Source organism: Rhinopithecus roxellana, chromosome 19 (genome assembly GCF_007565055.1).
Source record: "Rhinopithecus roxellana isolate Shanxi Qingling chromosome 19, ASM756505v1, whole genome shotgun sequence".
NCBI lineage: Eukaryota > Metazoa > Chordata > Mammalia > Primates > Cercopithecidae > Rhinopithecus > Rhinopithecus roxellana.
The window spans coordinates 65375467-65392166 of NC_044567.1; the positions used below are offsets into that span (position 1 = coordinate 65375467).

The 16700-nt window shown below is 46.5% G+C and overlaps 1 protein-coding gene across 1 annotated transcript in view; it reads right to left on the reverse strand.

The window, feature by feature from the left end:
- Positions 1-719: 719 nt before the first annotated feature.
- Positions 720-16700, reverse strand: part of PIGL (phosphatidylinositol glycan anchor biosynthesis class L) — a 112177-nt gene continuing 96196 nt past the window's right edge. The window contains exons 6-7 of the mRNA XM_010387743.2: positions 15133-15266; positions 720-1179 (exon numbers count right to left, since the gene is read on the reverse strand). Coding sequence (XP_010386045.1) covers positions 1081-1179; positions 15133-15266 — 233 coding nt within the window. The 3' untranslated portion in view covers positions 720-1080. The remainder of the gene's footprint in view (positions 1180-15132; positions 15267-16700) is intronic.

Here is a 16700-nt window from a genome sequence, read left to right on the forward strand (position 1 = left end):
AAGCAGGTCTCTAACCTGCAGCTATAGAGAAGCAATTCAGTGTATCCTGTGGCAGGTGGAGGGAATACTTACCCAGCAGAGCATGCGAGACTCTTCGATATGCACCTTCATGTATTATCTTGTTCAGTTCTCTGAGGTTGGGATCGTTGTTATCTCCCATTTTGCAGATGAGAGAATTGAGGCAGAGAAAGGTTCAGCACCTTGTCTTTGGTTACACAGCTGGTCATTCTGGCTTCAATCACAGGGCTACCAGCCTGTGCTCTTCACCACTGAGCTTCCCTGCCTCAGGCCACTTCCATGGACCATTAGCTGGATTCTAAGAGTAGTTTCTAAGCCAGAGCTTTCAGAGCGCTTTTGTTTGTAGGACAATTTTAAGACAGCAGGTTCTTGAATCTTTTGTGTTTTTTTAAGTCTCAGATTTATCTTCATATTTCCTACTTCTCCAAAAAGACTGAGAGCTGACATATTTGATTGTAAGCTCTTTGGGGCAGAGCCCTTGTAATCGTCTCTGTATAAAACAGTGCCCACCCCAGTGACTGGTACTTGGATGCTTCAGTCAACAGCTGTGCTGTTAAATAGGGCACGTTTTTCCTAGACCCACATTCTGATAAAAGAAAAATCAAATGAATTATGATTGAACCAATTCAACACACACTGTTGCATTTTATGTATGTGTTTTTGGTGACCTTACTTTGGAAACAATGTAAAAGTCACATCTGTGGAGTGTTTTTAGAGCACTTTTACATTCATTTATGATAATAGGGACCTGCCCAGGCGCTGGGCTAGGTGTTCCACATATACTGTGTCATTATGTAAATTGTGATTCACAAGAACTTGAGAAGCTAGCAGGGTAGCTATTATTATCCTTGGGGTGGTTTGTTTTTGGTTCTTTGGGTTTTTTCCCAGGGGAAGAAGCTGGAGTTTGGACAGCCCCTGGCCTACATGGGCTCCCTTTTGCAGAGGCTGCTCCAGCGGGGATCTCCTTGAGCTCAGGCAAATAAGCCAGTGCCAGGCCAGGTCCCCTGCACACCTTTGTCTATTTTCCCCTTTGTTCCTTGGATCTGAAAACCCTTCAAGGCTTCAGAGGAAGCTCAGTGAGTTGATTCTCATGTACCGGGAGAAGAGAATGTAGAGGCGGCGGAACCAGAGGAGCTGGCTGCGGTGGCAGGACATGGCTCTCTAGAAGAATCAAAGAGAATCAGTTATGAAACACTTGCACTGGAGCTGTTTCATTATTTCAGATCTGGCCACCTCACCTTAAATCCTTCCTCGCACTAATATGCTTCATGCTATAGCCTTATCTGTCTTCTTCCCGTAACCCATGAACCTCTCTGGATTGGCCTCCTATCATGGCCCCTGCTTTCGCATCTCCTACTTACTCCCTGTGATTATAACACACAATGCTCACGGTAGCTACAGCACTCACTATGGGATGCCAGAAAACTGGCAAAACAGTCCACATGCATCATCTCAATGTTAACAACCCTGTGAATCAAGTACTGTTATTACTGTTTTTTAAAAAATAAATAGATGAGGAAACTCGTCAGTCTCAAACAGCTAGTAGCTAGTAGAGCTGGCTGAGATTTTAACCCAGAGCCATCTGATTGACTCTAGAGTCCACATTCTTTTTTTTCTTTTTTTTTCCTTTCTTCTTTTCTTTTTTTTCCCCCCTTTTTTCTTTTCTTTTCTTTTTTTTTTTTTGAGACGGAGTCTCGCCCTGTCGCCCAGTCTGGAGTGCAGTGGCGCAATCTCGGCTCACTGCAAACTCTGTCTCCGGGGTTCACGCCATTCTCCTGCCTCAGCCTCCCGAGTATCTAGGACTACAGGCACCCGCCACCACACCCAGCTAATTTTTTGTATTTTTAGTAGAGACAGGGTTTCACTGCGTTAGCCAGGATGGTCTCCTGACCTTGTGATCTGCCCGCCTCAGCCTCCCAAAGTGCTGGGATTACAGGCCTGAGCCACTGCGCCTGGCCGTTTACAGTCCACATTATTAATCATGTTGCTACTATCTCAAATGTACAACACAAACAGGGATGTTTCATGAGAAGCAACCTAGTACACGCTAGTACACTATGCCCAAATTCCTCTGAGTTAGGTCATTTCGAGAGGTACAATCACTATCAGAAGAAGAAAAAAAGGAATGGCACACAGGTGTGAGTTGTCGTTCTCACCTTCTAGGGGAAATGTACATTATCTTGTTATTCAGACCTAGTATAGTTCGGTTTTTGAACAGAATAGATTACAGCAACTGACTTCACTAGATATACATAAAAGGATGTGCCTGTTTATCTCTGAGTACCATAATTAACTTGCCTCTCTAAGCTAATATCTTCACAAACTTTTTTTTTTTTTTGAGACGGAGTCTGGCTCTGTCGCCCAGGCTGGAGTGCAGTGGCCGGATCTCAGCTCACTGCAAGCTCTGCCTCCCAGGTTCACGCCATTCTCCTGCCTCCGCCTCCCAAGTAGCTGGGACTACAGGCGCCCGCCTCGTCGCCCGGCTAGTTTTTTGTATTCTTTAGTAGAGACGGGGTTTCACCGTATTAGCCAGGATGGTCTCGATCTCCTGACCTTGTGATCTGCCCGTCTCGGCCTCCCAAAGTGCTGGGATTACAGGCTTGAGCCACCGCGCCCGGCCATATCTTCACAAACTTTTATGTAAAGAACTCCTTTTATATTCATTGTCAGACTCTACATGCCTTGCCAGGTGCAGTGGCTCACACTTGGAACTCCAGCACTTTGGGAGGCCAAGGTGGGCGGATCACCTGAGGTCGGGAGTTCGAGAACAGCCTGACCAAAATGGAGAAACCCCGTCTCTACGGAAAATACAAAATTAGCCGGGTGTGGGGGCTCATGCCTGTAATCCCAGCTACTAGTGAGCCTGAGGCAGGAGAATCGCTTGAACCAGGGAGGCAGAGGTTGCAGTGAGCTGAGATCGCACCATTGCACTCCAACCTGTGCAACAAGAGCGAAACTCCATCTCAAAAAAAAAAAGAAAAAAAGAAAAGAAAAGAAAAAGAACCTACATGACTTTAAAGACATAAACACACCTGTGATAACCAAGCTTTAACTGGTAAAGAGAATTGAGGCAAAACAATCACCATAGAATATTATTGGGAAAATATTATGCAGCATTGTTTCAACAGGAAATCCAACTAAGATTTTTTTTTTTTTTTTTGAGATGGAGTCTCTATCGCCCAGGCTGGGGTGCAGTGGCACGATCTCAGCTCACTGCAACCTCCGCCTCCCAGGTTCAAGCAATTCTCCTGCCTCAGCCTCCTGGGTAGTTGGGATTACAGGCTCCCACTGCCATACTCACCTAATTTTTATATTTTTAGTAGAGATGGGGTTTCATCATGTTGGCCAGGCTGGTGTCGAACTTCTGACCTCAAGTGATCCACCCACCTCAGCCTCCTAAAGTGCTGGAATTACAGGTGTGAGCCACCGCACCCAGCCCAACTACAATTTTTTTTTCTTTTTTGAGATGGAGTCTCACTCTGTCGCCCAGGCTGGAGTGCAATGGTTCAATCTTGGCTCAGTGCAACCTCTGCCTCCTGGGTTCAAGTGATTCTCCTGCCTTAGCCTCCGAGTAGCTGGGATTACAGGCACCTGCCACCATGCCTGGCTAATTTTTGTTTTTTTAGTAGACACACAGTTTCACTATGTTGTTCAGGCTGGTCTTGAACTCCTGACCTCAAGTGATCCACCTGCCTCGGCCTCCCAAAGTGCTGAAATTACAGGAGTGCGCCACTTCGCCCAGTCCAATTACAATTTTTTCTTTTTCTCCTTCCTTCCTTCCTTCCTTCCTTCCTTCCTTCCTTCCGTCCGTCCGTCCGTCCGTCCGTCCCTCCCTCCCTCCCTCCTTCCTTCCTTCCTTTTTGTTGAGATGCAGTCTTATTCTGTTGCCAGGCTGGAGTGCAGTGGCCCCACCTCAGCTCACCACAACCTCCGCCTCCCGGGTTCAAGCTATTTTCCTGCCTCGGCCTCCTGAGTCGCTGGGATTACAGGTGCATGCCACCACACCTGGATAATTTTTGTATTTTTAGTAGAGATGGGGTTTCACCATGTTGGCCAGGATGGTCTCAATCTCCTAACCACGTGATCCACCCGCCTTGGCCTCCCAAAGTGCTGGGATTACAGGCGTGAGCCACTGTGCCCAGCCTCCAACTATAATTTTTAAAGGAAATTTACCATCAAACAAAATGGATGTGTAAGATCACAGAATAAAATGAAAATTTTGAAGACTGTAATAAAGAAAAAAATATTTAGGAAAACATTGAGAGAGAACGTTGTAGTCCAATCACACTTGATTTATCTACTTGTAATAGTTACCAAGTTAGAAGGATTTCCCATATCATGCTGCCTACATGGCCCATATACTGAGATGCCCTAATCTTTCTTTTTTTTTTTTTTTTTTTTTTTTTTTTTTTTTTTTTTTTTGAGGCGGAGTCTCGCTCTGTCGCCCAGGCTGGAGTGCAGTGGCCGGATCTCGGCTCACTGCAAGCTCCGCCTCCCGGGTTCACGCCATTCTCCTGCCTCAGCCTCCCGAGTAGCTGGGACTACAGGCGCCCGCCACCTCGCCCGGCTAGTTTTTTGTATTTTTAGTAGAGACGGGGTTTCACCATGTTAGCCAGGATGGTCTCGATCTCCTGACCTCGTGATCCGCCCGTCTCGGCCTCCCAAAGTGCTGGGATTACAGGCTTGAGCCACCGCGCCCGGCCGATGCCCTAATCTTTCAATGACTTTCAGCATTCATTAAGATAGACACTTATAGAAATTATTATTATTATTATTATTTTTTTTTTTTTTTTTTTTTTTTTTGAGACGGAGTCTTTCTCTGCCGCCCAGGCTGGAGTGCAGTGGCCGGCTCTCAGCTCACTGCAAGCTCCGCCTCCCGGGTTCACGCCATTCTCCTGTCTCAGCCTCCCGAGTAGCTGGGACTACAGGCGCCCGCCTCGTCGCCCGGCTAGTTTTTTGTATTTTTTAGTAGAGACGGGGTTTCACCGTATTAGCCAGGATGGTCTCGATCTCCTGACCTCATGATCCGCCCGTCTCGGCCTCCCAAAGTGCTGGGATTACAGGCTTGAGCCACCGCGCCCGGCCTATAGAAATTATTTATGTAGTGTGTCCAAAAATTTATTTAGATGTGTCCAAAATTATGTGTGCAATTTTGTATTTCTGCTTTTTCCCCTCTTTTGGAGCATTTTCACTATATATCCTCCAAAACTGTGATTTTATTCATTATATAGTACTGTCTCATTCACCTGGTGAATATTAGTTTCTATTTTGGTTATTATAAATTATTCTAATGAAAATCATTGGACATAAATTTCTGGACACATCTTTGTTCACTTCCTGAACATAACATTATAAAAATATACAGAAGGAGTAGGATTGAAAAAAATTATGGAAATAAAAATTATCAGGTCAGAGTACATATATTTATTATTTATATATATATACATTTTTTTTTTTCTAGAGACAGGGTCTCACTCTATTGCCCAGGATGGAGTGCAGTGGCATGATCATGACTCACTGCAGTCTCCAATTCTTGGGCTCAAATGATACTCCTACCTCAGCCTCTCGAGTAGCTGGGACTACAGATAGGCTTTGCCACACCCGGCTAATTTTTTTTTTTTTTTTTTTTTTTTTTTGGAGACAGAGTTTTGCTCTTTTTGCCCAGGCTGGAATGCAATGGCACGATCTCGGCTCACTGCAACCTCTGCCTCCCGGGTGCAAGTGATTCTCCTGCCTCATCCTCCCGAGTACCTGGGATTACAGGCACCTGCCACCACGTCCGGCTAATTTTTTGTATTTTTTAGTAGAGATGGGGTTTCACCATGTTGGCCAGGATGGTCTCAATCTCTTGACCTTGTGATCTGCCCACCTTGGGCTCCCAAAGTGCTGGGATTACAGGCGTGAGCCACTGCACCTGGCCTTTTACACCTGGCTAAGTTTTTAAAAAAATTTTGTAGAGACAGGGTCTTGCTATGTTGCCCAGGTTGATCTTAAACTCCTGGCCTCAAGCGATCCTCCTCCCTTGGCCTTCCAAAGTGCTCGGATTAGAGGCATGAGCCACCATGCCCAGACTAATCTTTTCTTTTTAATTTTTTTTGAGACAAAGTTTTATTCTTGTCACCTAGGCTGGAGTGCAATGGCGCGATCTTGGCTGGCTGCAACCTCCGCCTCGCAGGTTCAAGTGATTCTCCTGCCTCAGCCTCCCAGGTAGCTGGGGTTACAGGGATGCGCCACCACGCCCAGCTAATTTTTGTATTTTTAGTAGAGACAGGGTTTGGTTATGTTGGTCAGGTTGATCTCGAACTCCTGACCTCAGGCGATCCACTGGCCTCCCAAACTGCTGGGATTATAGGCATGAGCCAATGTGTACAGCCTTTCTTTTTAAAATTTTTAAACATCTTAAAAATTGTATAATTATTACCTGTAATTATACATAATAATTACTTATATAATTCAATACATTTGCCCAGGTGCAGTGGCTACTCGGGAGACTGAGGTCAGAGGATTTTTTGAGCTCAGGAGTTCAAGGCTTCTGTGGGTTATGACCATGTCACTGCACACCAGCCTGGGTGACAGACAGAATGAGAGCCTATCTATCTCTCTAAAAAATTTTAAATTATATTTTAAAAAATGTAGGGGGTCACCACAAACAGCAGGGAGAGAAACAAGGGAGAGAGACTGTGGAAAACTTGACTAATAGAAGGCAGGAAAAGAACTGGGGGTGGGGAGGGAGTGTTGAACAGAAAATACAAAATTAGATAGTAGAAATGTCTAAATATAGCAGTAATTACAAATAAAAATGGACCAAATATATCTGCTATATTTCATAGCAGGGCTTTAAAAAAATCCAACTACATGCCACTTACAGAAAATACAACTAAAAATCACAAGAAAAGGGTGAAAATAAAAGGATGAAAGAAAGATAAACCATGCAGATACTAACCTAAAGAAAGCTGGTATATGGAGGCCAGCCGTGGTGGATGACACCTGTAATCCCAGCACTTTGGGAGGCTGAGGCAGGCAGATCAACTGAGGTCAGGAGTTCGAGACCAGCTTGGCCAACATGGCAAAACCCCATCTCTGCTAAAAATATAAAAATTAGCTGGGTATGGTGGCACACACCCATAATCCCAGCTACTTGGCAGGCTGAAGCAGGAGAATTGCTTGAACCCAGGAGGCGGAGGTTGCAGTGAGCCGAGATAGCACCACTGTACTCCAGACTGGTGACAGAATGAGACTCCGTCTCAAAATAAAATTAAAATTAAAATTAAAAAAGAAGGCCGGGCGCGGTGGCTCAAGCCTGTAATCCCAGCACTTTGGGAGGCCGAGACGGGCGGATCACGAGCTCAGGAGATCGAGACCATCCTGGCTAACCCGGTGAAACCCTGTCTCTACTAAAAAATACAAAAAACTAGCCGGGCGAGGTGGTGGGCGCTTGTAGTCCCAGCTCCTCGGTAGGCTGAGGCAGGAGAATGGCGTAAACCCGGGAGGCGGAGCTTGCAGTGAGCTGAGATCCGGCCACTGCACTCCAGCCTGGGTGACAGAGCAAGACTCCGTCTCAAAAAAAAAAAAAAAAAAAAAAAAAAAAAAAAAAAAAAAATTAAAAAAGAAAGAAAGCTAGTATATGGACCAGGAATGGTGGCTCACGCCTGTAATCCCAGCACTTTGGGAGGCCGAGGCAGTCGGATCACGAGGTCAAGAGATTGAGACCATCCTGGCCAACATGGTGAAAGCCCATCTCTAATAAAAATACAACAATTAAGGCTGGGCATGGTGGCTCATGCCTGTAATTGCAGCACTTTGGGAGACCAAGGCAGGTGGATCACCTGAGGTGGGGAGTTCAAGACCATCCTGACCAACATGGAGAAACCCTGTCTCTACTAAAAATACAAAATTAGCGGGGGCGTGGTGGCGGGTGCCTGTAATCCCAGCTACTCGGGAAGCTGAGGCAGGAGAATTGCTTGAACCTGGGAGGTGGAGTGGAGATTGCAGTGAGCCGAGATCGCCACTGCACTCCAGCCGGGCGACAGAGCGAGACCCTGTCTCAAAAAAATAAATAAATAAAAATAAAATAGAAGATAAAGGGAAAACCATTACAAAAGAGGGAACTTATAATAAGAGGAATTGGTTAGGCACAGTGGCTCATGCCTGTAACCTCAGCACCTTGGGAGCCTGGGGCAGGTGGATCACTTGAGGTCAGGGGTTCAAGACCAGCCTGACCAACATGGTGAAACCCCATCTCTACTAAAAAAAAAAAAAATCCAAAATTAGCTGGGCATGGTGGTGCATGCCTGTAACCCCAGCTACTATGGAGGCTGAGGCAGGGGAATCGCTTGAACCCAGGAGGCAGCAGTTGTGGTGAGCTGAGATTGTGTCATCACATTCCAGGCTGGGCAACAAGAGCAAAACTCTGTCTCAAAATAAATAAATAAATAAGATAAATAATCTGCTAAAAAGATATGACAGAGGCTGGGCATGGTGGCTCACACCTGTAATCCCAGCACTTTGGGAGGCTGAGGCGGGCGGATCACAAGGTCAGGTGATCAAGACCATCCTGGGTAACACGATGAAACCCCATCTCTACTAAAAATACAAAAAATTAGCCGAGCGTGGTGGCGGGTGCCTATAGTCCCAGCTGCTGGGGAGGCTGAGGCAGGAGAATGGCATGCACCCGGGAGGTGGAGCTTGCAGTGAGCCGAGATCGTGCCAATGCACTCCAGCCTGGGCGACACAGTGAGACTCCGTCTCAAGAAAAAAAAAAAATATATATATATATATATATAGCAGCTTTGGGAAGGGTGCAGTGGCTCATGTTTGTAATCCCATCACTTTGGGAGGCTGAGGTGTGCGGATCACCAGGTCAGGAGTTCAAGACCAGCTTGGCCAACATAGTGAAACCCCGTCTCTACTAAAAATACAAAGAACTTAGCCAGGCTTGGTGGTGTCAGCCTGTCTGTAATACCAGCTACTCAGGAGGCTGAGGCAGGAGAATCACTTGAACCCAGGAGGCAGAGGTTTCAGTGAACTGAGATCTCACCACTACACTCCAGCCTGGGCGACAGAGCGAGACTCTACCTCAAAAAAAAAAAAAAAAAAAAAAAAAAAATCAGCGTTACGAAAACCATTCACTGACCACAAAGCAATTAAATTATAAATTAACAATAAAAAGACCACATACACAGCAGGGCACAGTGGCTCATGCCCGTAATCCCACCACTTTGGGAGGCCAAGGCGGGTGGATCACCTGAGGTCGGGAGTTGGAGACCAGCCTGACCAACATGGAGAAACCCCGTCTCTGCTAAAAAATAGAAAATTAGCTGGGCATGGTGGCGCCTGCCTGTAATCCCAGCTCCTTGGGAGGCTGAGGCAGGAGAATCGCTTGAACCTGGGAGGTGGAGGTTGCAATGAGCTGAGATCGCACCACTGCACTCCAGCATGGGCAACAAGAGTGAAACTCTGTCTCAAATAAAAAAAAAAAAGACAAGAAAAAAAGACCACATATACACACATAGCCATGCCATTCTCATTTGTGGTAGTTCTATAAAGTCACTGAGAACACTGAATTAGTGAATACTGAACCATTGTTTCTAGCGGAAATACAGGGTTGGGTTCCCCCAAGCCTTTGGCCACAATATTTTCATCCATCAGTCAATATATAACCTTGTTTTACTTATATTTCTGTTTAAAAACTCCATATGAAATATATATTGTTGATTCATTAGCACTGAACTCATGGCCAATGGCACTGTAACTCATGCTTGTGATCAAACCCACATAAGCCATATTACAGCCTCTTGTGCTTAGGAATGCAAGACAGCAGTTCAGCATCATTCTTAGAGGCTATTTTAAACAGCAAAATCAACAAAAACCACAAAAATGAGAAAAATGGGGCATGAAATATACCCCAAAAAGGTATTTTTTTACAGTGGGAGAGCTGAAACAGTTGGGAACATGTATATGTGCATCCAGGGACTCACGTTTCACCCCTCTGCGAGTGTCCACGAATGACCACAAAAGCACTTCGAGCACTGACTTTGGAGTTACAAATGAATTTCAGTGAGTAGGTGCATTCATAAATATAGAACTACAAATAATGAAGATCGACACATGTTTGTAAACTCTAAACTATACCCTCAAAGATTAAGGGGGAACTCACAATGGAGACTATAAATTACTTATAATTAGGTGACAATAGGAGAACTACATATCAAAACTTATCATGTGTAGCTAAAGAAACACTTCAAGGAAAATTAATAGTATTAAAGTTTTTTTTTTTTTTGAAGATTGTAAGTGAAAACAAAACTAACTTTCAAGTTAAAGAGATTTAAAGAACAGGCTGGGTGCGGTGGCTCACGCCTGTAATCCCAGCACTTTGGGAGGCCGAGCTGGGTGGATCACTTGAGGTCAGAAGTTCGACACCAGCCTGGCCAAACATGGCGAAACCCAGTCTCTACTAAAAATACAAAAGTTAGCCAGACGCAGTGGTGAGTGTAGTTCCAGCTACTCAGGAGACTGAGGCAGGAGAATTGCTTGAACCCAGGAGGTGGAGGTTGTGGTGAGCCAAGATCGATCCACTGCACTCCAGCCTCGGTGACAGAGTAAGACTGTGTCTCAACAAATAAAAATAAAAAATAAATAAATAGGCTGGGTGCAATGATTTATGCCTGTAATCCCGGCACTTTGGGAGGCTGAGGTGGGCAGATCACCTGAGGTTGGGAGTTTGAGACCAGCCTGACCAACATGGAGAAACCCTGTCTCTACTAAAAATACAAAATTAGCCAGGCATGGTGGTGTGTGCCTGTAATTCCAGCTACTCGGGAGGCTGAGGCAGGAGAATCACTTGAACCCAGGAGGCGAAGGTTGAGGTGAGCCAAGATCACACCATTGTACTCCAGCCTGGGCAACAAGAGCAAAACTATGTCTCAAAAAAAAAAAATAATAATAACAGCAGAAAGAAAGAAAGAGCAGAAGGAAGGAAGGAAGGAAGGAAGGAAGAAAGGAAGGAAGGAAGGAAGGAAGGAAGGAAGGAAGGAAGGAAGGAAGGAAGGAAAGAAGGAAGGAAGGAAGGAAGGAAAAGAATAAAACCATAAATAAAGTAGGACAGAAATAATAAAGTACAAAAATTAATGCACTATTGAAGAAACAAAATATGTGCTCAACACTGCATTCTCAGTACCCAGCAAAGTGCCTTTTACTAGGTACAAGGGTTTACTGTAGAAAATTTAGAAAATATGGGCTGGGAATGGTGGCTCATGCCTGTAATCCCAGCACTATGGGAGGCTGAGGGGGGTGGATCACCTGAGGTCAGGAGTTCAAGACCAGCCACCTGAGGTCAGGAGTTCAAGACCAGCCTGACCAACGTGGCGAAACCCTGTGTCTACTAAAAATACAAAATTAGCTGGGCATGGTGGCACATGCCTGTAATCCCAGCTACTCGGGAGTGTGATGCAGAAAAATCACTTGAACCCAGGAGGTGGAGGGTGCAGTGATCCGAGATTGCACCATTGCACTCCAGCCTGGGCAACAAGAGCGAAACTACGTCTCAAGAAGGAAAAAGAAGAAGAAGAAAAAAAAAGCCCAGTGCAGTGGTTCATGCCTGTAATCCCAGCACTTTGGGAAGCAGAGGTGAGTGGATCATCTGAGGTCAGGAGTTCAAGATCAGCCTGGCCAACCTGGTGAAACCCTGCCTCTACTAAAAATACAAAAATTAGCTGGGCGTGGTAGCATGTGCCTGTACTCCCAGTTACTCAAGAGCCTGAAGCAGGAGAATCGCTTGAACCTGGGAGGCAGAGGTTGCAGTGTGCTGAGATCATGTCATTGCACTCCAGCCTGGGCGACAAAGCAAGACTCCGTCTAAAAAAAAAAAAAATCACCGGGCACGGTGGCTCAGCCTGTAATCCCAGCACTTTGGGAGGCCAAGGTGGGTACATCACCTGTGGTCAGGAGTGCGAGACCAACCTGACCAATATGATGAAACTCTGTTTCTATTAAAAATACAAAAATTAGCTGGGCGTGGTGGTGTGCACCTGTAGGCCCAGTTACCAGAGAGGCTGAGACAAAAGAATTACTTGAACCTGGAAGGCGGAGGTTGCAGTGAGCCGAGATTGTGCCACTGCACTCCAGCCTGGGCGACACAGGAAGACTCCAACTCAAAGAAAATTTAGAAAATAAAGCTAAACAAAAAACCCCCAAAACCAAAATCATCATCCCGAGTTTCTATTCTCTTAGATTTTTTCCTTCCTTCCTTCCTTTTCTTTTCTTTCTCTCTCTCTCCCTCTTTCCCTCAATCTCATTTCCTTCCTTCCTTCCCTCTCTTCTTTCCTTCCCTCCCTCCCTTCCTCTCTCCTTCTCTCTCCCTCCCCTCTCTCTTTCTCCCTTCCTCTCTCTCTTCCTTCCTTCTTCTTCCTTCCTTTTCCTTCCCTTCCTTCCTTCCTTCCCTTCCCCTTCCTCCCTCCCCCCTTCCTTCCTTCCTTCCTTCCTTCCTTCCTTCCTTCCTTCCTTCCTTTCTTTCTCTCACTCTCTCCTTCTCTCTCTCTCTTTCTTTCTCCCTTCCTTCCTCTCTCTCCCTTCCCTTTCCCCTTCCCCTTCCCTTCTTCCTAATAAAGCTGTGTTGCCCAGGGCAGACACAAACTCCTGGGCTCAAGCCATCCTCCCACTCCAACCTCTCAAGTAGCTGAGACTACAGGCACGAGCCACAATCCCCAACTTGGTTCTTTCACTTATTTTGCTACCCGTCTCCCTGTGGGGGGCTTAAGTCTACAGGGGGATGCACCTGGAGACAAACTGAGGGACAATTCTCCTCAGCCCACCCTCTCCCTAACTCTGATGGCACTCAGTCATCTGCTCCATGGACAGCTAAGAGTTTTCCCTAGGGTGACCTGACCTGGCCTAGCTCTTCCTCAACCTGCATGTAGGCTTCTTGCAGTCTGCCCTGGGCTCTTTTTTTTTTTTTTGGAGACGAAGACTCGGAGTCTCGCTCTGTTGTCCAGGCTGGAGTGCAATGGCATGATCTCGGCTCACTGCAACCTCTGCCTCCCGAGTTCAAGCAAGCCTCCTGCCTTAGCCTCCCGAGTAGCTGGGACTACAGGCGCATGCTGCCACGCCCCGCTACTTTTTTTGTATTTTAGTAGAGACGGGGTTTCACCGTGTTGGCTAGTCTCAAACTCCTGAACTCAGACAATTCGCCCATCTCAGCCCACCAAAGTGCTAGAATTACAGGCGTGAGCCACCCCGCCTGGCCTCCCCTAGGCTCTTTACAGAGGCTCCTGGCAGGTCTGAATTCTCCTTAACCTCAAGCTGGGAGCATTGCTCCATGTATAACAGTGATAAAATGGCAAATCAAAATGTCCAACAGTAAGGGATTCATGATATATCTTATGGTATATACATATAGTGGAGTAATTGGCAGCCATTGCTATTTGAATACTAAATGAAATAGGATAAAATGTTCATAATAAATAGTTCTGATTTTTTTTTTTTTGGCTAGGGTCTGGCTCTGTTGCCCAGGCTGGAGTGCAATGGTGTGATCAGGGTTCACTGCAATCTTGACCTCCTGGGCTCAAGTGAACCTCCTGCCTCAGCTTCCCGAGTAGCTGGGACCACTGGCATGTGCCACCATGCCTGGCTAATTTTTTTGTAGAGAAGGGTTTTGCTCTGTTGCCCAGCAAGCAGTCCACCCACCCTGGCCTCCCAAAGTACTGGGATTACAGGCATGTGCCACTGTGCCCAACCCATAACATATTGTTAAAGCAGGTTTTTCGTTGTTTTTTTTTTTTTTTTTGAGACAGAATCCGCTCTGTCGCCCAGGCTGGAGGGCAGTGGTGTGATCCCAGCTCACTGCAACCTCTGCCTCCCGGGTTCAAGCGATTCTTCTGCCTCAGCTTCCCAAGTAGCTGGGACTACAGGTGCATGCCACTACGCTGGGCTAATTTTTGTAGCTTTAGTAGAGACGGGGTTTCAACATGTTGGCCAGGCTGGTCTCGAACTTCTGATCTCGTGATTTGCCCGCCTCAGCCTCCCAAAATACTGCGATTACAGGCATGAGCCACCGTGCCTGGCTGAAGCAGGTTTTAAATAGACACTGTGTGATCCCATCTGAAATGCGTTTACACCTACACACCATATATATATATAAAGAGTAGGGCCGGGCGCAGTGGCTCACGCCTGTAGTCCCTGCACTTTGGGAGGTCAAGGCGGGTGGATCACCTGAGATCAGGAGGTCGAGACCAGCCTGGCCAACATGATGAAACCTCAGCTCTACTAAAAATACAAAAAATTAGCCGGGTGTGGTGGCGGGTGCCTGGTATCCCAGCTACTCAGGAGGCTGAGGCAGGAGAATCGCTTGAACCCGGGAGGTGGAGGTTGCAGCGAGCTGAGATTGTGCCACTGCACTCCAGCTTGGGTGACAAGAGCAAAACTCCGTCTCAAAAAATAAAAATAAAAAAAGGCCTGGTGCGGTGGCTCAAGCCTGTAATCCCAGCACTTTGGGAGGCCGAGACGGGCGGATCACGAGGTCAGGAGTTTGAGACCATCCTGGCTAACGCGGTGAAACCCCGTCTCTACTAAAAAATACAAAAAGCTAGCCGGGCGAGGTGGCTGGCGCCTGTAGTCCCAGCTACTCGGGAGGCTGAGGCAGGAGAATGGCGTAAACCCGGGAGGCGGAGCTTGCAGTGAGCTGAGATCCGGCCACTGCACTCCAGCCCGGGCAACAGAGCAAGACTCCGTCTCAAAAAAAAAAAAAAAAAAAAGTGTAGAAAGATGTAGCCCAACATGTTAACAAGGATTACCTGTGATTGGTGGGGGCTGCAGGTAATTGTTCCTATTTTTATTTTCTTTTTGATGCTTTTATGTTTTTCAAGATTTTCTGCAATGAGCATGTGTTACTTAGTTTTAGAAAAAGCATATATTATTTTTATAATTAGAAAAAAAGGCTAAAGTCATTGAAAAATCTATGCCTCTCAAGATCTAGCTGGCCTAGTCCTAACTCTCAGGGACAGATGCTGAACCACTGTGGAAGGCCTTCAGTTAGGGCTTCTGCAGAGGTGGGGCTTTGAGGAGACAAGGGGTCTGGGGCAGAGATCTGAGTTGGGGTGTCCAGGAATTTACAATCCTCACCTTGGCCTGTGCCACTTCTTTGCTGTTGAGCACAAAGAGGACATCCTGAGTATGAAGCAGAGACAAGGGCAGATCCAGAAGGGAGATGTACTTGCGCAGCACATTCACAGACTGAAGTGTGAGCACAGAACACCCTGGTTGGAAAGGAGACAGGGAGAAGTGATGAGACTTGAGGCCTCCAGCCAGATTTTCTCCTGAGCGTTCTCCCTCTACCCTGTGGTTCAGGGCAGGGCAGGACAGTGGCCACAGCGTTGCCAGGTGTTTCTGTGGCACCAAAGCTGCTCTGTGCCCATCATTCTTGCAGCTAGAATGAGTAAAAGGGCCACAGAAGACCTGGCTGGCTACCCTCTACCCTGCTGTGTGCCCTACCAAAAAAAGGCTGGTTGCTAGAGGTTGAGATCTGGCTACCTCAAAGCCAAAGGAAAGGTGAAGGAGACAGGAATTACTGTATTAGGAGGTTAGAGACCTGGTTCCAGCTCTGTCAGTCAAAAACTGACAGGGTTGGCAAAGTCCTTTAACCTCTCTGAGACTCAGGTATTTTTGTTTGTTTTTGTTTTTTTTAGATGGAGTCTCGCTCTGTTGCCTAGACTGGAGTGCAGTGGCATGATCTTGGCTTACTGCAAACTCCACCTCCTAGGTTCATGCCATTCTCCTGCCTCAGCTTCCCAAGTAGCTGGGACTGCAGGCGCCTGCCACCATGCCTGGCTAATTTTTTGTATTTTTTAATAGAGACGGGGTTTCACCGTGTTAGTCAGGATGGTCTCGATCTCCTGACCTCGTGATCCACCCGCCTTGGCCTCCCAAAGTGCTGGAATTACAGGTGTAAGCCACCGCACCCGGCCTGAGTCTCAGTTTTCTAATCTGTAAAATTGTGTTGAGAGTGTGAGACCTGCCCGTCTCACAGGATTAATATAAGAATCAAATGGCTGGGTGCAGTGGCTCATGCCTGTAATCCTAGCACTTTGGGAGGCCAAGGCGGGTGGATCACCTGAGGTCAGGAGTTCAAGACCAGCCTGACCAACATGGAGAAACTCCATCTAAAAATGCAAAAAAAAAAAAAAAAAAAAAAAAAAAAAATTAGCCAAGGGTGGTGGTGCATGTCTGTAATCCCAGCTACTGGGGAGGGTGAGGCAGGAGAATGGCTTGAACCCAGGAGGTGGAGGTTGCAGTGAGCCAAGATCCTCCATTGCACTCTAGCCTGGGCAACAAGAGCGAAACTCCATCTCAAAAAAAAAAAAAAAAAAAAAAAAAAAAAAAAGAATCAAACGAACTATAGTCATGTACCAAAGACATCATGGCTTGGTAAGCTGTTTTCAGTCATCCCACACAGAAAGGGCACAAATTACTTATGTTTGCATTCATTGAATCTTCGTATCGCTCCTATGAGGTATGACAGACCAGAAACTGGCCCAGAGAGGCTAAGCATGGGGGTCATGCAGTAAATCGTCAGGTGGGGTCCAATACTTTCTGTGGGTTAGGGAGAGTTCCTGACTGAGGCAGATTGATCCATCAAGCATCCAGCAGTCATTTACAACCTGCCTAATTGGTTGGGGGATGGGATTGAGTTC